The sequence below is a fragment of the Spea bombifrons genome, chromosome 1, assembly GCF_027358695.1.
Source record: "Spea bombifrons isolate aSpeBom1 chromosome 1, aSpeBom1.2.pri, whole genome shotgun sequence".
Lineage (NCBI taxonomy): Eukaryota > Metazoa > Chordata > Amphibia > Anura > Pelobatidae > Spea > Spea bombifrons.
The window spans coordinates 51,989,596-52,013,675 of record NC_071087.1 but is presented as its reverse complement, the minus strand read 5'-3'; the positions used below and the strand labels follow the sequence as shown (position 1 = coordinate 52,013,675).

General features: G+C 37.4%; 1 protein-coding gene across 2 annotated transcripts in view; it reads left to right on the top strand.

Annotated features, from left to right (window-relative positions):
• The window catches only part of CCSER1 (coiled-coil serine rich protein 1), a 352,242-nt gene that overhangs the window by 235,663 nt on the left and 92,499 nt on the right, over positions 1 to 24,080 (top strand). For both annotated transcript variants that reach the window (XM_053461592.1, XM_053461593.1), the window contains exon 7: positions 23,935 to 24,012. In XM_053461592.1, coding sequence (XP_053317567.1) covers positions 23,935 to 24,012 — 78 coding nt within the window. The remainder of the gene's footprint in view (positions 1 to 23,934; positions 24,013 to 24,080) is intronic.

The following is a 24,080-nucleotide window of genomic DNA, read 5'->3' as shown; positions in this document are numbered from 1 at the left end:
CCCACAAAAATATATATTTTTTTTACATTTTAATTGCTTTCTTTACTTCAACCTTGATTTGAATACACCTAGCAAAAAAAAAATATATATATATCATAAATCCTATCATAATCACAATATTATTATGTTACATGTACCCTGGGACTGGGGAACATAATATGCACCTTGTATAGATATCACACATAATAAGGGATTTACACAAGTAGATATTAACTTCACCTTGTTAAAATGTAAATTGTATTATATTATTTTTTTGCAATTGGATAAAATCTGTGAGATGTTAGGGCTTGATAATAAATCACCAAGGCTTTAAATGTAAATCTAATGAAAAAAAATCTAATGATGGCAGCATGATAGAATAATGCAATTTAGAAAAAAAAAAACTTTTTGAATGATATGTCATTTGAAGAACGGTTCCTGGATTTTATATATAGCGTATATAGTAAAACATTATTTTCTATTAACACCTTAGAATAAATTTCACTCATTAGGAGAGGGAGTGTCTTATCATTTGAATGGGTAAACAGTAGCAGTTAATACATTGAGGGAATTTAGAACCATGTTAAATCTGATGTAGCTATGGCAATGGCCAGAGTAGATATTGTATTGATATTACTTCAATTTCTTTATTTCTATATATATGTATAGATTTTGTTGTAATCATTAATCAACCTCTGCAGCCTCTGCAGCCATGACTTCTCTAAGGACACAACGATATGTAGTAGGCAATCTTGTTTTTCCATATTTGTATTTCTATTCCTGTAGGTAAATGTCCTTCTTACAAGATCTTTACAACAGAAAGTAATATATTTTGATCTCATTAATTGTGCTTATCATATTTTGGCTTCCTTGGGGTCTAGGGTTATTTCTCATTTTATTGGCAATTTCTGACATTTCTTGAAGCACCAAACTGATGAGATCCCATCTATAGTTGTCTCCATGCAACCTGAGAAAGAAAGCATTATTAACAACCGCAAGACAGGAAAAAAAATATCTCCCAATGCCTTTCCTTCTCCAAGTCCATCTAGAAGATTACATTTTCCCATCAGGATTAAGAAATACTTTGCTGTGTTTTTTTTTTCTTTTTAATCTCCTAGGTCATCTCTGATTGGTATGTGTATACATATTACTATCTCAAACTCCCCTTGCCTTTTGCCATGCTCTTTGACCTGCAACATTTCAACCTTTTTTTTAATCTTTTTTTTTTTTGAACCTACACTATTACGTTGTTGATTTTTTATTTTCAATATACCGCCATTTCCCCAAAGTGCCCTATCCAAATATATTCCCATTTTATGATACTCATAATAACAGACTGCTGAAGTATTCTGTATTATGAAAAACTAATGGAAATTGTAACATAGACTTTAGCTGCTTTTTATTGGGTTGGTTATTTATACATTAAATCTTGTTTGGGATAGAAGACTGGGTTACTTCTAAAGTAGTAGGTGCTTGCAGGTAAGCAGGTAGGATATGTGTACGATTTAATCAACACCAGCTCCTTTTTAAAATAACTACCAAGTTAGCTCACCATACCCATAACCTCCTATGGAAATCTGTTTAAGTCACTAACACGATTCCTAATTAAAATCCAAAGGTAGGTGTTGGCATGCTTCCTTTGTATGGTAAAATCACACTTTTAATGCTTGATTAAAATGCTTTAAAAGTTTGATTTAGATGCTATTTTAAAATGTTCCATATAAGCATCCATTAATATCCATGAAAAGGAGGCAAGGGCTGAATATCACACATCTAGTATGCTGGCCTATGCATTCCTGGACCATTTGGATGGGCTTGCCTGGAAATTGGTAGCCTCTCTTTTTGTTATGTGTACTATGACTTGTAAACATAATTTGGGCACCAAAATTACTTGGCCATGTATAAACTCTAAATGAGTCCCTCAAGCTATAAACTGTATCTTCATGTAGTGTGTTTGGTTTACACTGGCATGTGATTGAGGGATTATCTGGGCAAAATCTGCTTTTTATTTATTTGCTGTAATCTCTACAACACTGGTTAGTTGAGTGTATTACCAAAGGTCACATGTGTGACCTTTAATTCCAGCTTTTTCGAAGACAAGGTTTACAAGTAATAGTGATCTCAACAACAGCAGTGCTGCCTTCATTTCAACTATGTGTATTGATTTTTGCCTCTAATAGTGACTTTATAAGCTACACATTTGTCAGCACAATACACTTTGGACTCTTATTAGCTGATTTAGCTTTCTTTTCCTTGATCCAGAATACTCAATTAATCTAAACTGATGGAATGTCTGTGATTTTCTGATTTAACTATGCACAGGGCCATCTCTAATGCAGGAAAAGGCAGCAGCCCCGATTCCAGCCCAAACAGAGCCGGAGCTTACATGGGTCCCTGTTGCTCAATGGGACCCAGGGAGCACTTTGACAGGGGCGGCAATCAGGAGTCGGCAAGGTTCCCGTATACCTTGTAGTGTCCACTATTCTTATGTCCTGTGGTGGGAGTGCAAAGTTTTTCCATACAGACCTCTGTTTCACTGCTCCCTTGTGACGTGTGCCAGCTATTGATGCTGAGTGTATCACTATGGAGCACTGATGGAGTGCTTCCACCACAGGACTTAAGAAAGGTAATAGATAGCTAGAAAGGGGCGAGATATATGGTAAGAAACAGGAGAGATACAAAGACAATGGAGAAATAAAGAGAAAGATAAAGGGGGGAGATAGTGAGGAGGAGAGAGAAAGGGGAGACATAGTGAGAAGGGGAGATAAGAAAGAAGAGAGATATAAAGAAAGGGGAGAGATAATGAGAAAGATGAGAGATGGGGGAAAGATAGGGAGAAAGGGGATTGATAATGAGAAGGAAGAGATATGGATACAAAGGGGAGACATAAAGAAGAGAGATGGAACTAAAGAGTAGGAGATATAGAGAAAGAGAGATATAGGGAAATGGAAGAGACGAGATAAAGAGAATGCAGAGAGATAATGAGAGATGAGTAGAAAGGAGAGAGATGATAAGGAGAAAGGTGAGAGAGGAGAGATAATAAGAAAGGAAGTAGATAATGAGTCACGCTAGGATTACCGCACTGAGTCTACTCCTAATCTGCAGAGTCAGTGTGGCAATGAGTGACCTCTAGCCACATATACAGCGCCCCAAGCACATAGTTTTTATATTATATAAAAACTTGACTACAGAAGTGTGATTGGGCAAGTGACGCACACTTGGCTGACCAATCACCCACCACCAGACAGCAAGGAAGCCTAGCTCATCCATACATGCAGGCTAGGCGGGGCCTAAGCAAATGCTTGCCCAGGGTCCAATAAATATTAACTATGGCTCTGACTATGTATTACAAAATGACAACTTGTCTCCTCTCCCAAAAACTCTCCAAGCCTAACTTGATGCGTAGCTAAATGTTGCCTTTGTTGCTTTTACTATAACTAAGTTAATTTAATAATGCTTTTGTGTTTTTTTGTTAATCAGTATAATAATTTTGGAGATATTTTCTTTAATTGCTTAGCTAAGGGAAATTGAGATCCGTAAATCCTCTCCTCTCTTTTTAACCACTCGTCCAAAGTCTCAACAACAATCAGTAGCTTAATAGAGGAGAGACAATTTAATGCGGAGGAATAATTGTGCGGATCCTGACTGCTCCCATGGTATAGACATAAAGTGGTGATATACAGTAGTGGGATTCAAATTTTTTAGTAACCACTTCCGAGCTTTCTTACTAAAAAAATAAAAACCTCACACACACACACACACACACACACTCACACACTCAGACAGTCTCTCTCACACACAGAGACTCAGACAGTCTCTCTCTCACACACACATACACACAGACTCAGGCAGTAAATAAGTAAAATTTACTGTAAAAAAGGCACTTTGAACAATTTCAAGCAAACATATATATATATATATATATATATATATATATATATATATAAACCCTGATTATAAGCTGCACCCCCACAGGCTGAATCCCACCACTGGGAGTATATATATATATATATATATATATATATATATATATATATATATATATACTGTTCTAGCGTAGATATTTTGAAAAAATACAGATCCATGTTAAGATATTGAGATTAAATGCTTTATCTTCCCTAACTTACTTGGACCTCGTAGTTTAATGAACTAACTAGGGAAAAGCAAAGAGAGTGAGAGTTTTCTTACGTCTGCAAAAGCAGGTGATGTGTAAAACAATCCATGTACAATTATCTAGTTAATTAAAGTTCCTGGTACAGAGTATAAGGTGCTTTCAGAGATGCCAATACTTGTCTGTTAGTTGAAATGTAACCAGGGATAAACTCCTTACTTTTCAAAATAAAAAAAACATTTGTTTTACTTAGTTGGCAGATGTATGGGACGGAATAGCCCAGCCTTTCAGCAGAAAAGCAGCGAGATTCCTTAGGCGGCAAGGAGATAAAATAACGTGTTTATATGTCAATATTGTGTTTCAAAAAATGTTTTAAGTTAAAGCCACATGCATTGGCACTACAAGAAGAGTGATTTAAATATTTTTTCTACAGTAAAATAAATTATACTATTATACTATTGGTCTTGGAGAAACTGGTACTCTTGTCCATAGTGTACCTAAAATATAATGAATCTGGTTAGCAGATGGTATTTTATCAACCTGTACTGCTATTATTATTATTATTATTACCTTTTATTTATATAGTGCCAGCAATTTAAGCAGCACTTCTACATATAGCCACAAGGAGCATTTGCGATTCATTCAGGTAGGACTTTAGACTGAGTGGCTGCTCTAGCTTGATCTGTTTTGTTCTCATTTTATAGACTTTCTGTGAAAACTCTGAAGGTGGGTGATAGATGAAATTGTGCACTATGCTGTGTCTGAGCTGTTACAGCATACTGGGTTAGCTTTCTTGTGTATTTCTATAACACACTCTCACACTTATACAAACCTACACACTCATGCTAACATACTTACACTAACACACACACTGACACATTCCCTCTTACACACACTACACACACAGTCATGCTATCACAAACGCACACTTATACATGCACACTTACTCATGCTAACCCACACACTCATTCTAACACATACACTCTTACTCATAGTCACCGACCAATACTGACTCCATCCATTTCCTTCTCACTCCCTTACCTCAGTAGCGTACCTAGCGGGGGGCGGGGGGGGGCGGTCCGCACCGGGTGCCGCTCATCAGGGGGGTGCCAACTTGCCGGCTCCCGGCACCCCTCCAGAGACGGACAGTAATGTCCGCCGCTGGAGGAGCAGGCTCGCAAGAGAGCGGTATCGGAGGTCTTTAACAGACCTCCGGCTCCCTTGAGTGATTTTAAGCCGGTTCCCTTGAACCGGCTTAAAATCACTCAAGGGAGCCGGAGGTCTGTTAAAGACCTCCGATTCTGCTCCCTTGCGATCCGCGCGGCAACTGCTGCTGTGCAGAGGGCACTGTGGGCGCGGCTTCAGTGCCGCCGGGATCTGACAACAAACCCCGGCGGCACTGAAGCCGCGCCCACAGTGCCCTCTGACCCGGAAGAAGACAGAAGAAGAGGAGCGAAGAGGAAGACTGCTGTAAAAAGAAAAGACTGCTGTAAGAAGAAAAGAAGTAGAAAAGAAGGTAGGAAATCATTCATTAAGACTGAGTGACAGTGAGAGTGGATTGGTATGTGTGGAATCTGTGGATTGGTATGTGTGGTATGTGTGGAATCTGTGGATTGGTATGTGTGGAATCTGTGGATTGGTATGTGTGGAATCTGTGGATTGGTAAGTGTTGATTGGTAAATGTGTGAGAGTGATGGGTGTTATGCTGTACCATTTCCAATGTCTTTTTCATTATAATTATGCTCTAAAGTACATCATAACTCCCATCACTCTATACTGTTCTGTACAGTGGCAGAGCTGGGAGACAGAGGCCTTGCACCCCCACCGCAGGGTGCTGGTCAGGTTCTATGTGGGCAATGTGGACGCTGGCTTTGGGGTGTGCAATCTGTGATCTATGCCTGTAATTTAGGGTGTTTTATCTATAACTTTAATGCTGAGTTTTTATGTGAATTCCAATTGATCAATACCTGAAAAGCTGGGTTTGTGTGTTAATGTGTTGGTCTATATCTGCTATGCTATGTTTCTATACATTATTTATGTTTACCAGCAAATACAGGATTTGTATGTCTTATTCAGTTGATCAATACCTGGGGTGCTGTTTCCATGTGTTGTTTATTTGATCTATACCTTCAGTGCTGAGTGATTTCCAGTTGATCTATACCTGCAATGCTGGGTTTGTGTGTTCTGTTGATTTATACCTGCAATGCTATGTTTCCATACATTATTTATGTATACCTGTAAATACAGGATATTTATGTCTTATTCAGTTGCACGTGCTGTTTCCATGTGTTGTTTATTTGATCTATACCTGAACTACAGGGAGTAATTAAAAGAGAGTTGTGGTTTAGTGACGTAGGGGACAAATGGACTTTGGGGATGATTACGGGGAGAGGACCTCCCAATGTCACGGTGCAGTCAGAAAAAGGGAAGGCTGTACTGACTCTCACAGTCTTCCCCTGATCTGCAGTTGAGGGCAGTACAACATAATCCCTATCACTATACATCGATCTAGACATTTACAATAATGCAGCATAACCCCTACCACTATATACTAAGCCAGACACTGAAGTGGTAGGCCTACACCACATCAATGGCTTTGTATATAGTGATATGGGTTATGCTGCATTATTGTAAATGTCAGGCTCAATGTATAGTGATATGGATTACGCTGCCCCACCGTCAATGTGTGCTCAGTATAAAGTGATAGGTGTTATCCTGTATCGCCGGCAATGTGGGCCTCAGTATATATTAACAGTTATGTTGTACCACCGTCAGCGCGTGCCTCAGTATATAATGGAAACAGTTATGTTGTACTACTGTCAGCGCGTGTCTCAGTATATAATGATAGCAGTTGTGCTGCACAACTGTCAATGTCTGCCTCAGTGTATAATGATAGTTATGTTGTACTACTATAAGTGTCTAGCTCAGTATATAAAGATAGCGGTTATGCTGTACCACCATCAATATCTGGCTCAGTTATAGTGATAGGTGTTATGCTGTTCCACTGTAGTATCTGGCTCAGTGTATAGTGATAGGAGTTATGCTGTTTCACTGTAATGTTTGCCTCAATATATAATGAAATTACTTAAGCTGCACCACCGTCAATGTCTGTCTCAGTATAGAGTGATAGGCATTATGCTGTACCACCGTCACTGCCTGGCTCAGTATATAGTGATAGGTGTCATGCTATACCACTATAACAATGTTATGGTGACTCCTGATTATAATATCAGAATTTTTTTTAGTTTATAGTGTCTTTAGCTGCTTAGCCAGTACTTAATTTGTAATGTTTGTCACTCATTTGTTAGGGCTTCTTAGAAACTTGTTGTGTTTGTTGTTTTTTGGGGGGGGGGTTATTAAAGAAAGCACTATTATATGTTCAGTAAATGTTATTTAAATATATTTATTTTACTTATAAGTTATTATTTTATTTTTTCAGATTTCTTGTTGTTTACGGTTGACATACAGTTTACAAATTGGTGCAATAAATATTCTTGCCAACATAATTTTGTAGATGTCTTTACATTTGGGGAGGGGGGTGCCACTTACAAGATCCGCCCCGGGTGCCAAATACTCTAGGTACGCCCCTGCCTTACCTCTAACCCCTTTACCTTGCCCGCCCCTGGATACGCTTGATGTTAACAATTTAGACTAATGTTGCACAAACTCCTTTTCAACTAAATAAATAATTATCTTCTCCTTCTATGCATTAACAGTAAATCAAAACATGAGCTTATGTAAACTTAAAACAACCTTATTTAGCTTGCTGAGCCTGGAACACAGTAAGACTAAAGAAGTAATTGTTATTGATTGATGCAATACATTTCTGTGCTGTTTTCAACGGTATGGTAATATTAGCTTTAGTGTAAATATTAATTCATTCTGATTAATTTACACTCCCTAGCGCAGTAATATATAAATAAAAACAGTGTATGTCTTCCCAGGCCTCACACACAGTGTTTTTCAAAGTGATTAAATACTCTCAAGAGAAATTTCCCTTGTTCCACGTCTGATTAATCAGACGCCATTAATCACCATTAATCATTATTTTATTTATCCACACAGCCTGCTCTTTTATACTGGATCATAAACATATTAGAAAAAATATATTGATTAGAACTTTTAGGTACTAAAGTGTACACTTTCTCTTTTATTCTGCCCACATGATATGAAATGTATATTGTGGTTGGTGTTTTTTTATCATTCAGTGTTAAGATTATTTTTTACATGTTGTAATTGTTAGCAGTTGTCTTTGTAGTTGCCATCATAGATTATTTAGAATTCACTTGCATTTTTAATACATTATCTTTGAAGATGCTATCAAAGAAGCTTTTTAATATAAAAGAAAAAGGCATACACAAAGTAAAATTGTCTTTAAGAGTTTAATTACATGCTTTTGGTGCTGGGACAAATGCAGTTAAATGTTAGAGTTAAAGTAACCCCTTTTCCCCATGCACTAGAAATATTTTTGTCCGTAAGCCCATTACGTACTTACGTTACTTCCCCCGGAGGAAAGTTAATAAGGTATTGTTGTCATTGGTATGATCTTTGCTTGAAGGAAGTGAGTATTACTCATTATAGCTTAGCAAGGCAGCTTTGGCTCAAGTTGAGTTTGGATTGAGGGCCTGTCATGGCTCTCCATGTGGGCTTAAAGAAGAACTGTCGCCATGACAGCATAACTAATTCCATTCATTTAAATATTAGCCTAAATATTACACTTATTACACTGTAAATCTGTATATTTATTATTTTTTTTAATAACATTTAAACTGAGGTCGATCGCCTGTTGTAGAATCAACATTTTCATGATTTCCTATGCCAAATGTATCTCCCTTTTTCCTTACCCACCATTACAAAGGATGCCTAAACGAATCAACAGCAATCAGCAACTTACATATTATATAATGGGGAGAAATAATCACCCATGTACTGATAGCAAATTAAGATGACTGCTCCTTTGGGTTTTTAATACAGTTACACGTATAAGATGTAAGATTAAAAAGGTACACATCCACTTGTGAACGAGTCCGACCTGGCTAATGAGCGGAGTCTGTGGTCCGGCTTGAGTATGGCTCAGCTTGAGCAGCAGCCCACCCAGTTCTATTATTCATGGAGTATGTGTGGCACACAAAAGCTAGTGTTGACTAATTATTGTAGTATAAAAAAAATCTGTTACTTATTTGCTATAATATTTCACTGATTATCAACAGAAAAATACTACCAATCCATGACCTCTCAGGAGTATAAGCAAGTAAGACTGTTGCACTGGTCCAATAGTATTACCACTCTTTCCTCTACATTCTATTTTATTTCACTTTCTTCTGCAAGCTCTAAATAATAAAAGTAAACATGTAGCGCAAAGTAAGCATATAAAAAGCTAAAAAAAAAAAAATGTCAATCTGTGTATATTTTCTTGAATCATTATGATGCGTATGTCAGACATCACAAGCCCTGGGGTGCTCAATATGCTGTTATAGTGAATTTTATTCCAGGTGTAGTAACCCTGCGGTGGATAACGAGTCGCACTGAAGTCAAATAAGTCAGTCTAAGTTATGTAAAAAAAAATATTTGAGAAAATATTCACTACTTCCCGCTGGCATTTTTACACCGTACTAGCAAAAATGCACAGATGGCTCCCATCTTCAGTTTATTCTATGTATGTTTGTATGTATGTATGTGTGTATGTATATATGTATGTATGTATAGGCATGGGATGTTCCTTCAGCCCTGGAATCACGCCGCACTTGCGATTATGTGCTAATCTTCTAGTGCTATACAAGTGTAATGATATGTTACAGAATATAGCTATGACATTAGAAAACAGGAGCAGTAATTTAGCTAGGGAAACTTTTTTCCATGCCATGTACTGTTTCAATTACTATAATAAGTATGTCTATTTGTAAAACTGCATTATAAATAAATGTTTTATATTGTGTTATAAATAGAGGGTGTCTGTGGTACATTTAAAGCACGTATAGGCTTTATATAAAAAAATATCACGTAACGACATTTAAAAACTTCCTCCATATGGCATTGTGAATAGCTTTTGCTAAATATATAAAACGGCATTCTTCACTGACAATATGCAATACAATATGCCAGATGCGTGATCTTTTTCAGTCCCCTAATTGGTTTTTAGGGAGTTCTATTTTCTGAAATTCCCTCTTTCATTATTTGTCAGCGACTACAGAAAACTATCAACATGCAGACTCTTAATTTCATTTTGTGTAGATCTTGTGAAATATAACTGAAGGATTCATGCTGGAGGATTGGTGCTAAAAATGTAAAATGTTATGATTTTGTCAGCCACCTTGTAACTCAATATAGGGCACACCTGTAAATGAATTGCCACAACGTTAGGCTTTATACGAGCTGTTAGCATGTATTAGTTGGGGGTATAATTTACAAATAGTACTAATATATAATTAATGGTTACTATGACAATATTCATTTATAGAAATAGTTTTTCTAGACTCATGTGTACTTTACGACACAGCTTTAAAGGTCTGTCACTTGCAACAAGGCTCATGTCCGTAAATTCAATCTGGTTTTCAACCTGGTGTGACCTTTCTAAATCAGTATTGCTTCTAAAGTTCTAAACATCATAGGGCTCTTTCATTTTAACGTTCCACATTTTTTAATCCAGAACAGAATCAACTTTTTCACAACAAGATTGATGTATGATTTACATCACAGTTTTACTAGGTAACCAGGATTTAACTTTTAATCTCATATATATATATATATATATATATATACTGTATATATATATATATATATATATTTATACTGTATATATATATATATATATATATATATATATATAACCTGCAATGTTTTTTTGCAACGTTTTGCAGCCAAGAAAATGAAAATCACTGTAGATATTTTTTTCTACTCCAGTTCCCGTTAACTGTTTTTATCATGTTTATATGAAGAAAGAAGCCCTCCAGAAATCATATTTTTTAATTTGATATGTTGAGATCACTGGCCTACTTTGCCACCATATTTAATTTTTTTTTGCTACTAGAATACAGCTACTGAAATGGCCTCCGGTTCACTAATAGGAAACTGTAATATAATCTTTGGTTCACATCACATATAACAAGTTTATTCCTGGAAAACCATGCAATTAAATTGAGGGTACATTATATCAAACATCTAGTTTCTTTTCTATGTGTTTATATTACACATGAAGATTTTTAGGCTTCAGGTCAAAATTGATTAATTGTATAGTGTGATGTATCATAAGGCCCTTTGGGTTAATAACAGGACAGATGCTAAAGAATTGCATCTTGTTCTCAGTACATCTGTCCCTTTTTATTGGCAGTCCTGAGCTACAGATGAGTAACCATGATATACTGTTTGGGTTGAGCAAATGTGACCACCTATTGTGCATAACTGCATATTTATGTATGTTAAATATACAGCCCCCCTGAGTTAAATATCCAAAGGTCTGCATTTTTTCCTCAAAGATCCCCGGCTTACGTGAAATCCAAGCAGTATTTTTTTCCCATAAGTGCTGCTTACTTTTCATACTTATTAGCTGCCATCTACTACCGGTCAGGGCTCACAGGTAGGTATCATCACATCCACATCCTCCCAATGCATCTTAGTGAATACCAGAAACACATGCTAAGGTGCTTGGGAGGGGAATAAAATGCTTTTTCATAGGACAGACAGTGAAGGTTCTGTATTCCCATTTTCTACCTGATTTTGCGGACAGATTTTATGATTGCCTGGTTGAAGAGGTCACTTAATCACTGCTCTCACCCGGCGACCAATTGCAGCAGAGCTCCGATATATGATGTCATATCATGACATTCTGTTTGAACAGATCACAAGGTATAGGTAGGTTTTTAAAGACCTGCCACGAATCATACCCTGAGCCCTACCTCTTGCCGCCAGGGCCGGCCCAAGACATAATGCAGCCTGGGGCGAAGTTTAAAACGCTGTCCCCCCCTGCTGACACCAGGGGTCATTATCTACCCTACCCCCCCCTTTGTACTTACGTTTCAGCAGTTCTGCGGCGAGTCTCCATGCTCTGCCACGGTGCGCGCTGCTTTACTGCTGAGCGCCGGAACTGACGTCAGCTAGAGGGCTCGCAGAGGAAAGGGGTGTGGAGCAGGTACTGACAACTTGGTAAGTGAAAACCACTCGGCGCCCTCTCCTCCACTTTAAAAAAAAAAAGTGCTTGGGGCCGCCTCTTCAAAAGTGCCGCCTGGGGCAATTGCCCAACTCTGCTCCGTGGTAGGAAATGTCCCGCTTTGGGCTCCTGCAATTTTGGGGTTCTGTCAAAGGAGAAGTAACAATAAAAGTGGCTTAACTGTATGCCATTTTATTTGCATTGCATAATGGTGTTGATGATATACCAGAAAATAGAAGGTTATCATTATAGAGCATCTAGGGAATTAAAGGAATTAAAAGATTAGGTATAACTAAATAAATACTTATTACAAAGCTGGTTATGGATCATAACCCTCATGCAATCTTATCTCATTCTCCACCACACATTTGTCGCCAGGACAGAGCAAAATCATCAGCTTTAAGCTTTATTAGCTTTGCATTGTAGCAAAAGGAATTGCCGTATTGTCATTTATCAGATAATATGGCATGCTTAAAGCAGTAAAAATATAAAAGTGAAGATGCTTGATGCTGCAAAATGTCACAGGGTCAATAAGGCACTCAAGGAGGGTTTTAAACATGCTAAATGGGCAATAAGGCACATAGGAATATGGCTGTTGTCAGGTAGCTGGAATAATAAAGGTTACATATTATGACTTGTTTGTAATGTGTAAGGCTCCTACTTATTACCCTGCAAACCATTTAGTATGGTGAAGTGCTGTATATTATCTATGTTTTGTAGTATGATATGCTTGTTCTTCTGGCCTGCACACAATATAGTACTAAGAGGATGTTTTTGTCTGTACTAAAATAGTTTCAACTGTTTGCGTGGCTCATTAAACCATAAATTTTAACTCCATAAATACATTTAATTCAGACTCTCTCTCGCTCATCCAATAGAGAATGGCGTGTTCTCAAGATCTGCATCTTATTAGTCGTCATCGTTAAGTTGTTTGTTGTTGATTGGTTAAGGCAGCCTTTGTAAGAAGAGACTGGAAATTGATGAGATAATGCAGGTCCTGCCATAGCCTACCATCAGTCTCAGCTTTTAGACTGTGGACATTTACACCCAAACTACACTGACTGACAAGTAAAACACATAACCTACACTTAGTTTTAATAAAGGAAAACCTAAAAGCTGTTCCGATGACAGTTGTGTTTCAAACCCCCCAATTGTCCCTTTAATTTAAGTGATTTGGTCATGAACGTTGAGGCTTCCAAGCCACACAAAAAATACAAATGGATATTAAGTTAATATTTTAAGGGTCTAAAGGACAGGCCGTTTAGAAGGACCATATAATTGTGGAAATGTAATTTTTTACTGTACTAAAGTGAATTTATATTCAGAAAGAATGGAAGGGTAATTAGGAGAACTCTGAAGGTTAAACATTGCAGTGAGTAAGGCTTTAGAGCTTGATTTTCGTAATGTGCTTTTACATACCACTGCATGGTCACTGAACATGTCAGGTAGCATAGCATAAGTTTGGGTTCTGCTGGGACAAGAGTCTAGGATCTAATGTAACAATGGAAAAATATATCATTTTAGATAGTTCTCTGAGGTTTAGGAAATCAGTTTCATTTCACGTACAGATTTCAAGTGTGTTACATAACTTGCTGGTTTTAGGGTCAGTCCAATTCAGGATGAATTAACGAAATGGAAATAAACAAACAATTAGGTAATATTTATTTGGCTTGCTGCTTACTGAGGAATGCTAAAGTATTTTTTTAGTTTCTAGTTTAAGTCAAGGGTTTTAACAAAAATATTGTATGAACCATTAAAAATTGCGGCAATTTTGCATCCATAGTCTCCCCATTTTCAGGGGCTCAAAAGTAATTGGACAAACTAATATAATCATAAACAAAATAATAAGTTAAAATAAATAAGTGAATGACTGCCGGAAGTCTGGAACCTGTTGACATCACCAAATTCTGGGTTACCTCCCTAGCTGTCCTAAGTTGCTGCTTATTTCCCTTTCTACTTCTTTGCCTTGAATAGGAATTTGGTTGCTTTAACTGTATGTTTTAGGTTATTGTCTATCTATACTGTGAAGCCCTGTCCTATCAGTTTTGCATTTGGCTTAATCGGAACAGTATAGCCATATACACTTCAGAATTCATTCTGCTGCTTCTGTCAGCAGTTATTCACAGGCATACATGCCCATGCTGTAACACCCTCGAAAACATGTTTCACAGATGATGTGGTATCCATATTTCCTATCTTTCCAGAACTGGGCTGGTACCTTTTATATGTTTTCTAGCAAATCTGGCTTTCCTATTCTTGAGGCTTGACAGTGGTTTGGACTTTGTGGTGAACCCTCTGACATGGCTAGATGTTATAAAGGGGTAGTTCTTCATCAAGGAAATAATTCTACACAACAGCTACCTTTCATGGCTGTCCAGGACTTTTGATGTGGGTGAGCTCACCAGTGAGTTCCTTTTCAGAGAATTTAGCAACTCCTAATGTTCTTGCTAACTTTGTGTGTGTGTGTGTGTATATATATATTTATTGTCCATGTGTAATGGAGAGTCAATGCTTAATTATTTTGTAATATGGCTCCCTTTCTATAATCATGAGTTTGTTTTTCACATATATTTGGTTATGTGGCTCTTTTGAAACTAGAGCCAGATACCTCTTTGGCCACATGCTCCAAGCAACGTGTCTTCTTCCCATTTGAGACCATGTTATATTTTCTGGTTCACTTCCAAACTTGTACTTTGAGACCTAGACACCCCAATGCAATAACTCTAAAAGTAGGTGTATAATGGCCAATGAAAAGTATGGCAAAGCCACCAATAACCCATAGGGTGTTCCTGCTTCAGTGATGGTTGGAAATTGTTGGGCGTTAGGTTAAAAAAGGCATTCTTAAAAATAGTATTTTATGTGTGTGTGGAAAGTTTGAACATTTTACTACCTTAAATAAATTTTATATGATTTAGTTCTTGGCTGACAATGGAACACACATAGCATTGTAAGCTAACACAAGATTTAGTTTTATTCTTCTCATTCTAATTCTAACAATTTTACACCCCATAAAAGCATGCCATACCATAACATGCTTTATTGCACTTACATCTTTACAACCCTGGTGTCTTCCTAAGCATTCCAAAACAATGCTTTATGGGCACTTATTACAGTAAGATGGTTAGAACAAATTACTCTCAATAAATACTCTTATACTTACAACTTTCAATTTTTAATCACCAATTCCCATCACGGATTTATATGTTTCTGCCCTTTTTATGTCTCTTGCAACTAAATTTAGTCTTCTGTCTTTCTTCACATTTGTTCATGTTGTCCAGCTTACAAGGCTCTTCGCTTTTTCACTCAACAGCTTAAAGGGAAAGTTATACTATTTGGGATCTATGTTCTTTAAACATAAAACATTTGTGCTATCACTTAATACTTGTGTTAAATAAGTAGTCCTTTTGCTTCCTTGTGCTTTGCCAAGCTTCTATCTGAATGTGTTAGATCACCCCTGTTGTGTGTAGACTAGGGAATGGTAGGTGTTTGGTTTACTCCATAGTTGCCAACATTTGAAGAAAAATTCCATAGACATTTTGAAGCACAGCTATCAATTAGTTTGAAAATCTACCAAACGCACTGCCCCAAAGCTCTACCCACTCTGTCTTACCCACATAATTAGCATTATTTAGTTGACACTTTCAGTATAAGTGTAAATATACAGTAGTAAGACCTTGTGTAAATGTGCTTCAGTCTGAGAGATATGTCTAAATCATCGAACAGCCATTACTTCTCAAAAACAATTACATGAGAGTTAACATAGCAAAATAAAAAGCTGAAAATAGGAAATAAAAGGTAAATAACCCTAAACGTCTATTCTCCATATTTAACACCATTCACAGGCCCACAGCACCTCCCTTGCCCTCCAACTTCTCTGCCCAAGAACTTGCCACCTACTTCAAAAACAAAATTGACACCATCAGGGATAACATCCTCCCCCGTAATGTCAATCATATGGTACCTCAACCACCCTCTTTACCTCAATCCATCCTCAACTGCTTCTGCCCAGTTAAACCCCTTGAGGTTGCCAAGGTCCTGTTGTCCTCCCACCTCACCACCTGTCCCCTCAACCCTGCACCTTCACATCTCCTACCACCTCTCTCTAGTGTGCTTACCCCAAGTCTAACCCAAATCTTTAATCTCTCCTTTTCCTCTGGTGTATTCCCATCCTCATTCAAACATGAGATCATCTCGCCCATCCTATTAAAGAAACCTTCCCTTGATCCCACATCCCCATAAAACTACCGTCCAGTTTCACTTCTCCTGCTAGCTTACACACTGCTGGAACGATTACCTAACAAACTTTCTCTCTTCAAGCTCTCTACTTCACCCTCTACAATCCGGTTTACGTTCACAGCATTCAACAGAGACCTCTCAGCAGCCTTTGACACAGTAGCCCACCCCCTCCTCCTGCAAACCCTCCATGCTCATGGCATCCGGGACACAGCTCTTTCATAGCTTAAATCCTACCTTTCTAACTGTACTTTTAGTGTCTCATTCACTGGAACTTGCTCCTCTCCCCTACTGTTATCTATTGGTGTTCCTCTAGGCTCAGTTATTGGGCCTCTGTTATTCTCCATCTACACCTCTTCCCTTGGACAACTTCCTCCAGTACCATCTATATGCAGATGACACCCTAATCTATATTTCTGCTCCTGACCTTTCCCCCTCTCTTCTAACTCGCCTCACTGACTGTCTATCAGGAACTTCATCATGGATGGCGTCCCGTTACCTAAAGCTCAACATCTCTAAGACCGAACTCATGATAATCCCACCATCTACTCTGTCCACTTTTCCTGACATCTCTATTACTGTTGACAACTCCACTATCCAACCAACAGACCAGGTTCGCTGCCTTGGTGTCACCCTTGACTCTGTTTATGTTTACTAATCCCTGATTTTACTTTATCCTTAGCTGTTATCACATCTTTATATGTACCCTGATTCAGGGTATACCTATCCATATTTATATATTTGTAGCCAGCTACAGTCAATGAGTTGCTGGAAAATGTATAATGTAGTGCTGCGTTAAATTCCCTGTACAAAACCTAGATGGTACAAATGGACCAAAAATGATTTGGACTAATTTTTCAGTTCATTTTTGGCCCATTCTATCTTCAATTCTTAAACTGCTATCTTTGTCCTAATTCCCGCAGACATAACCCAACGGCAACTTCCTCTAATATGGTGGCACTGCATTGACGTCCTCCTTGATCCTTCATACGAATCGCAGAATTTACCAAAATTCAGAAAATTTGCAATTCATGCAAATCCAAATGCACATGTTTACTGGATAAATACATATCTTTCAGACGTGTCTCCTCTCACCCCTCATTCTGTTCCCAGTAGCATTGAAGGGAGCGTCATTAAAATGGAGGGGCACAGACCATGTCCCGTACTCCCTCTCCATCCCTGTTCTGTGGCATTTTTTGTATGTGTGCTAATGCCAGTTAGCTTTAGTGGATTTGCAAGTTGGACTTTTGTCCAACTCATGGAAGTTTGCTGATGCAAACTCTATTTTTTAGCCAAGTGGCATGCACTAGCACTTTAATGAATAAACCCCTTTGTGCAGCTCTACTGATTCTGTTGGAGAGCGATTGTGCCTGGTGTGCACCTGACATCATGTCACATTCAAAAAATGAACTATTTTTGCTTCAGAGTTCAATTCACACTTGTGAATCCCTGTGAGGCGGAATGCGCGAGGCTTTATTAAATGATACCGTGCGATATGTCTTTTTAAAGACTCCAATGGTCATTCAGGCCATTTAAAGAAAGTTAAAGGTTGTGGGAGTTCAAATTATTTTAGCACTTCGAACAATAGTTGCCTGAAGGTATCTCAAAAAAACAAAGTAGGACTCGAAACTCCAGATTTATGATATTCTCATTGAAGGACAAACAGTTATTGCTTGTGGCTGTCCATGGGTGGCAAATTGACAGTGTTTATTATTTCACGGTTTTATGAAATAGCTAGACAGTTGAATGACAGATTGCAGATAAGAAATGTAAAAAGATAATCCAGTGGAGACTGACAAAAAGGTCACTCTTTTTTTTTTGTTTTTAGAAAAGTAACCTTTTTGTGAGTTGTTAAGTCTCCTCATTCAAAGTATGAGTATTCCTACGAGGTTAAACAGATTTTTGAGCCATACTTTTAATAGAACGCACGCTGCTCTACCTAGTTAATTTATATTCTGCATATCGCCTGCTTGCAGAAACTGATCATAGAAACCTGTAGGACAAACAATTATGGCAATAGACATGCAATTTAGATTGTCACTGATTGCTTCCAAAATCTTTAGCACTTCAGAAGTAGTAGAGACAAAAATGCATAAACTTCCTGAAACAAAATGGAAGAATAAGGATCTTTACTGCCAAAATATGCAGATTATTCAACATTTTAGAAAATGGTTAAACAATAGGAAGTCTTATGATTTGATAGCTAGATGAAAGTAAAAGCACATAGAAATGTAAGACATCTTATTTTTTACAGGGACTGAGGAACTAGTCTATCCACGAATTCTGTGTAGATTTCTGTATAGCACACATTGCTTGTAATATCTCTATAAACAGGGTAAACAAAATAAATAAACCTAAAACTCAGTCTTTTTTCTCAAATGTATTATGCCTTATAAAGCAGCAAACGTCCTCTACAATGTAGTCCTGTCATAAAGGGCTACTGAATCCTGATAGAAAGACGTCCTGTCCTTTATACTTCTTTGTTCTTCCTGCAGTGGAGAAAACACTGACAAAATTGACAGGTAATAGATGTGACTTTGGTTCATTTTTACAGCATGAAAAACAATGGGCAGTCTAGAATGGCTGAATGGTTCTTACCTGCTGTCAGAGTGTATGTTTCCGTGTTTCATTTACGTGATTTCATATTTTCCATGCATTAGATGGTCACCTTTATGTCTGTTTCTTTTGCTTGCCCCCAGTAATGCCTCAGTTACTGTGGATTGCTCTGAGTTTCGATAGTGCTGCAGGTCTGTTCTCTTTGCAGAAAGAAATACTTATGTCTAGACCTTCACATATCTTTGCAGACCCTTCTAGCTACAAACAGCTTAACAAACCTATATTTATTTAAGGTACATATTTTATTTATATGAAATTCATGCAAAACCTTTCATAGTGACTTTAGAGCGTTACGTGAGATTTTTGTCCTCACTGGCTGCCTGACTGACCCAGAGGTGGGATGATATCAAACAAAGTTTACCTTTTGCAGTACTGATAAAGTATTTACAAAACCGTGATATAGCAGGCCACCACAGGTTCAGGATCTATTGGGTCAATACCCCATACATTTCTGTTTTCTGCATCCTAAAGGTTCAAAATATGGAAATTTTCTCTACTTTTGGCCTTTACACCGATGTATACTTATAGTTTGGTAATTATTATATGGACTGGGCTGGAGTTGATTAGCCTAATTTCCGTTTGCCTGGTATGCCAAAAAAACCAGCATGAGTCTATCTGTGACAATAGGGCTACTACATTCACTTAATACCAGCCAAACTTCAAGTTGGTGACAGCTGAACCCCAGCCCCCAGCTCTTTTTCGGCTATAACATTGACTGATTCTCTGAAATCAATATCAAATACTATAGGACCAATTGTTGATATATATATATATATTTTATTCATGTCAAAAACATCTTGAGGGGAACATTTTGTTCTACAGTATTCCTTCATAAAAGTATAATCTTGACAGGCTGACTTTATTACAGTATTTGAAGTAGCTTCTAGGGAGAGTGATGAAGATAAGCCAAGAAAGACAAAGATTAATAAAAACCTACTCGGCTATGATATTTGCTGTGCTCTATAGCCAATGAATAGTTACACGGATATGGAGAAAATGCCAAAGATTACAGGGAGGGGGGATAAATAAAAATAGCAGATTAGACAGCAATGACATGATTCATAGTTTACTGTCTTTTCACTGGAGAGTTTAAGCACAAAATCACACGTAATTAGGTTATTTTTTTTTTTAATCAAACAGCTGTATATCCAGTAGAAATATCTCATATACTGTATTTTAAGGAATTACATTTCAGAATACGTCACAAATCAATCTTATATTGCCCAAGGTGATATATCATTATTAAATTACATTGTTTTTATCCCAGAGCTATGAAGATATAAAGGAGCACGCATGCTAAAGCAGATCAGCTGCTGCTTTAAAATATGTGCTCTAAAAAATCATTTAAAGAGAAACACTTTATTGTATTTGTGTGACAAATAGCAGATCAATAAAGTTTGTCCTTAGAAGTGACACCACAAGGCACAACACTCCTCTGAATAAGGTTCCACCTGCACCCTGTTCTCTCAGTTTGTGCCATGCATATGCAGAACGAAAGCCGGTGGGCTACTGGTCCATAGCACCCCATACTTATCCTTACTGAGACCAACAGCAGTTTGGGTTTGGCAGTGTGTGTGGCTACCAACTGGATACGCCTGTCAGCACACTGTGAGAGTACTCAAAATTCCTTGGCCACCTTTCATCCCTGGTCGTGGAAACTGATGGCAGATAAGAACTATGCAGCCCATTTAGTCCTGATCTAAAGACTTTAATCAATCCTAAATCTTGTCTTAGATCCAGGATAGCTTCATGCCTGGTCCATGTAGGTTTATAATCCCTCGCTGTATTAGTCCCTACCACTTCTGATAGGAGGCTGTTTCATTTATCTACCACCATCTCAAATATAAACAATATATGCAGCTATGAAAAAATACCCAAGACAAACTGTGGATTTATTGGGTATTTGTTATAGCTGCATATATTGTTTATTTTATTTATTTGAGAGGGTGGTAGATAAATTAAACAGCCTCTTATCAGAAGTGGTAGGGACTAATACAGCGAGGGAATGTAAACCTACATGGACCAGGCATAGCAAACAAGTAGAAAAAGACCAAGGACACTGGAGTCACCAACATTGCTCAAGGTGGACATTTACTGGGGTCTGTGGTGGACAATTTAATGATGTTCTGTGGACTTCGCAAACCTTGCTACGGACACTGGTTCCCTGAGAGGAACACCCTAAGTATAGTAATGCAAAGTATATATATATATATATATATATATATATATATATATATATATCCTTTCCTTGCATTTACTAAGTAAAACAGTTGTGTTTAATAGCTAATATATTTTATAAAATAAGTTAGTACATTCTCAAATGAGCTCTCGACCAGAGATTTGCATTTACATTAAAAAAGTAAAATAAAGGAAGATTTTTGTGGCAGAATTATAAATATATTGCAGCATTGGCAGTGAAAGTGGAAAATACAAAAAGCCATCAACAAATGTTATTCTAATACTTCCCCACGCCATTATGCGACTACCCATATCCCAGGACTCAGGACTTTGTATGTTGTAACATAAGTTAGAGACAAAGCAGAACACACCCAAGGGTAAATGAAGGAATTCATTCTGTACTGCAATGTAAAATGTTGCCAGCCACCAAAACAATTCCTTATTGAAATCCACTGTGCACAGAATCTGCATCGGGCGAGATATAACGCTGTGTAAAGATTGCACAGCATGAACCAAAATCATTTTCCTGGCGCTCATTAAAACTAGCACAAGTTTTTAAATGAGATGCAATAGGTAGTCTGCCCGACTTTACAATGCTGCATAATTAGGATACTGTTTAGATAAACTGTTCCTGCATATTTATTAAAAATAGGCTATGGGCCATGAAGGACTCCTCTGTCAATTTTTTTTTTACAAAAAAAGTGATCTTCAGATTTTTTTAAGTTTAATTCCTTCCTGAGCGTGATATGTATCTGTCATCTTGAGTAATATCATCTGTAGGTAATGTGTGAGTCTTCAGAGAGAGGGATCAAATGGTTGACAGCTGTCAACAGCAGCTTGTCAGGTGGATTTATATGATTGTATCGAGACAGTTGGCAGTGCAGTATTTGAATGCGTGAAAGGACAAATTGATTGAAAATACGGAATGATTCATATCAATTGTCCTAGTGTCCTAGTGTCACGGTCTTGTAGAGCTTTGCTTTTATTTACCGAAACAATTCAATTGTTCATGCTTTATAAATACAAACAGGATGATGGAGGTGGTGATGATGATTGTGATGAAGATGGTGTTGATAACAGCTATACCCTTATTGGTATAAAGTCCCAGAACTTTTTTCTAGGTTAAGGGTAGACAGTTATACCCAACTTCTCTGTAATACCATTCATCTGCCTGAGTGAAAAATAATGGATTGTGGATTTTTTAGAATATATGATTTGGTTATCCCATTTGGTTATCCCATTTGGTTATACGTAAAACAGCATAGGTGGTGCCAGGGTCCTACTTGGGAGTTTTTGGCACCCCTACACTTTAAAATGTAAAAACACCCACAAAATGTTTTTTTTTTTTTTGCAAAAAATAGGTTTCCCTGCTTTATCCCAGTGTTTCTCCACTCTTTCTGCACCCCCAGAAAAAATCCCACAGGTTCCTAAAGAAAACAAAGTGTGCCACAGTTGCCAAAATGTAAATCTGACTTTTTTTCTGCTATTTGATAAAACCATATTCAACGGCCAACACATTAAAGTTCTAGTTATCAATTCAGCTAAGGGTTAGCATGAACAGAATCATTTGGCACCATGCTCAGTATTTAACATTACACAGCTGGAGCAACAACCTGTATATGCTCCAAAAGTCATGTTACTGGTAATTTATAAAACTCAAGTCATGTACACACTACATAGTTAAGCATGGGGGGTAATGTAATATAAGGGTCTTCACCAAACACCAAAGCAATCTCTCAATCACTTTAGTTTTTCTTGTAAATCTTCACTGTTGAATAATCAAATCCATATATACACACGTGGTCTGTTTACTGAAAGGTTGAGTCATCAGTTGAGTTAAGGGTTAGTTGTACCTACTTGCATACCATAACTGGCCAAGTATTTGTTAACATACAAGTTGTTTAACGTGAGTGAAAATTAAGTGAATGAGATATGCATCCTTCATTAAAGTGTATAATTAAAGTATATTACTTCAATTATAGTCAATGGAGATTACATTAATCTGTTGGGTCAGGGATTTAGCCATTACTTAACCATTCTCACAGTCTTAATAGGTGAAATACTTTTTAAACATAGGTCGTAGTGGCAGATTCAGCGAGGGAATTTAAGCATACAATGTATAGGTATAAAGCTATAACAAAAGTTAAGACAAAAGATAAAAGGTTCAATGCCCAGCAGACCACATTGCCTTTATCAGTCCACTGGCCCCTATTCGCTGTTAGGTCCTTTGTTTCTGTTATTGTATCATCTTGTCTTCATTCTGGTTGTTTTCCTTAGCGTCTACAGTCTGACAGACACAACTTTGGTTTATTTACTTTTTGAATGTTGCATTAACTATTCCTTGTTGTCATATTAAAATGTTTATACTTAAAGGACAACTTTATCTTTTACGGCTATCAGAAGTCTCAAAGAAAAGGAAGGCAGCCTGTCACAGGTCTTCGAAATGTTTTGACTGGAAATCAGTTCAACTTGTAAAGCAACCATGGAAGCTGTAAAACACAAAAATGATGATGTAAATTTGATGTTAGGTTGCAAAATAAACAAAGTAAAATTTGTTTAGCACATTCTTGACATTGAAGAAAGAAACCTCCTTTCTTATTTTATATGATGTCACGTTGTTAGACAGTTTTAGATTCAAGCTGTGAATACCAATTTTTATCTGTTTTGTTTATAGAGTGCTGACATGAGCCCAGCAAGTAGTACAACTTCACTCCCAATAAGTCCTATCACGGAAAGAAACCTTCCTTTCAAGGTAAGGTATACCTTACGCTGTCATGTACTATATAATTGCAAGTTTTCACATGGAAGAGTTCTTATTTG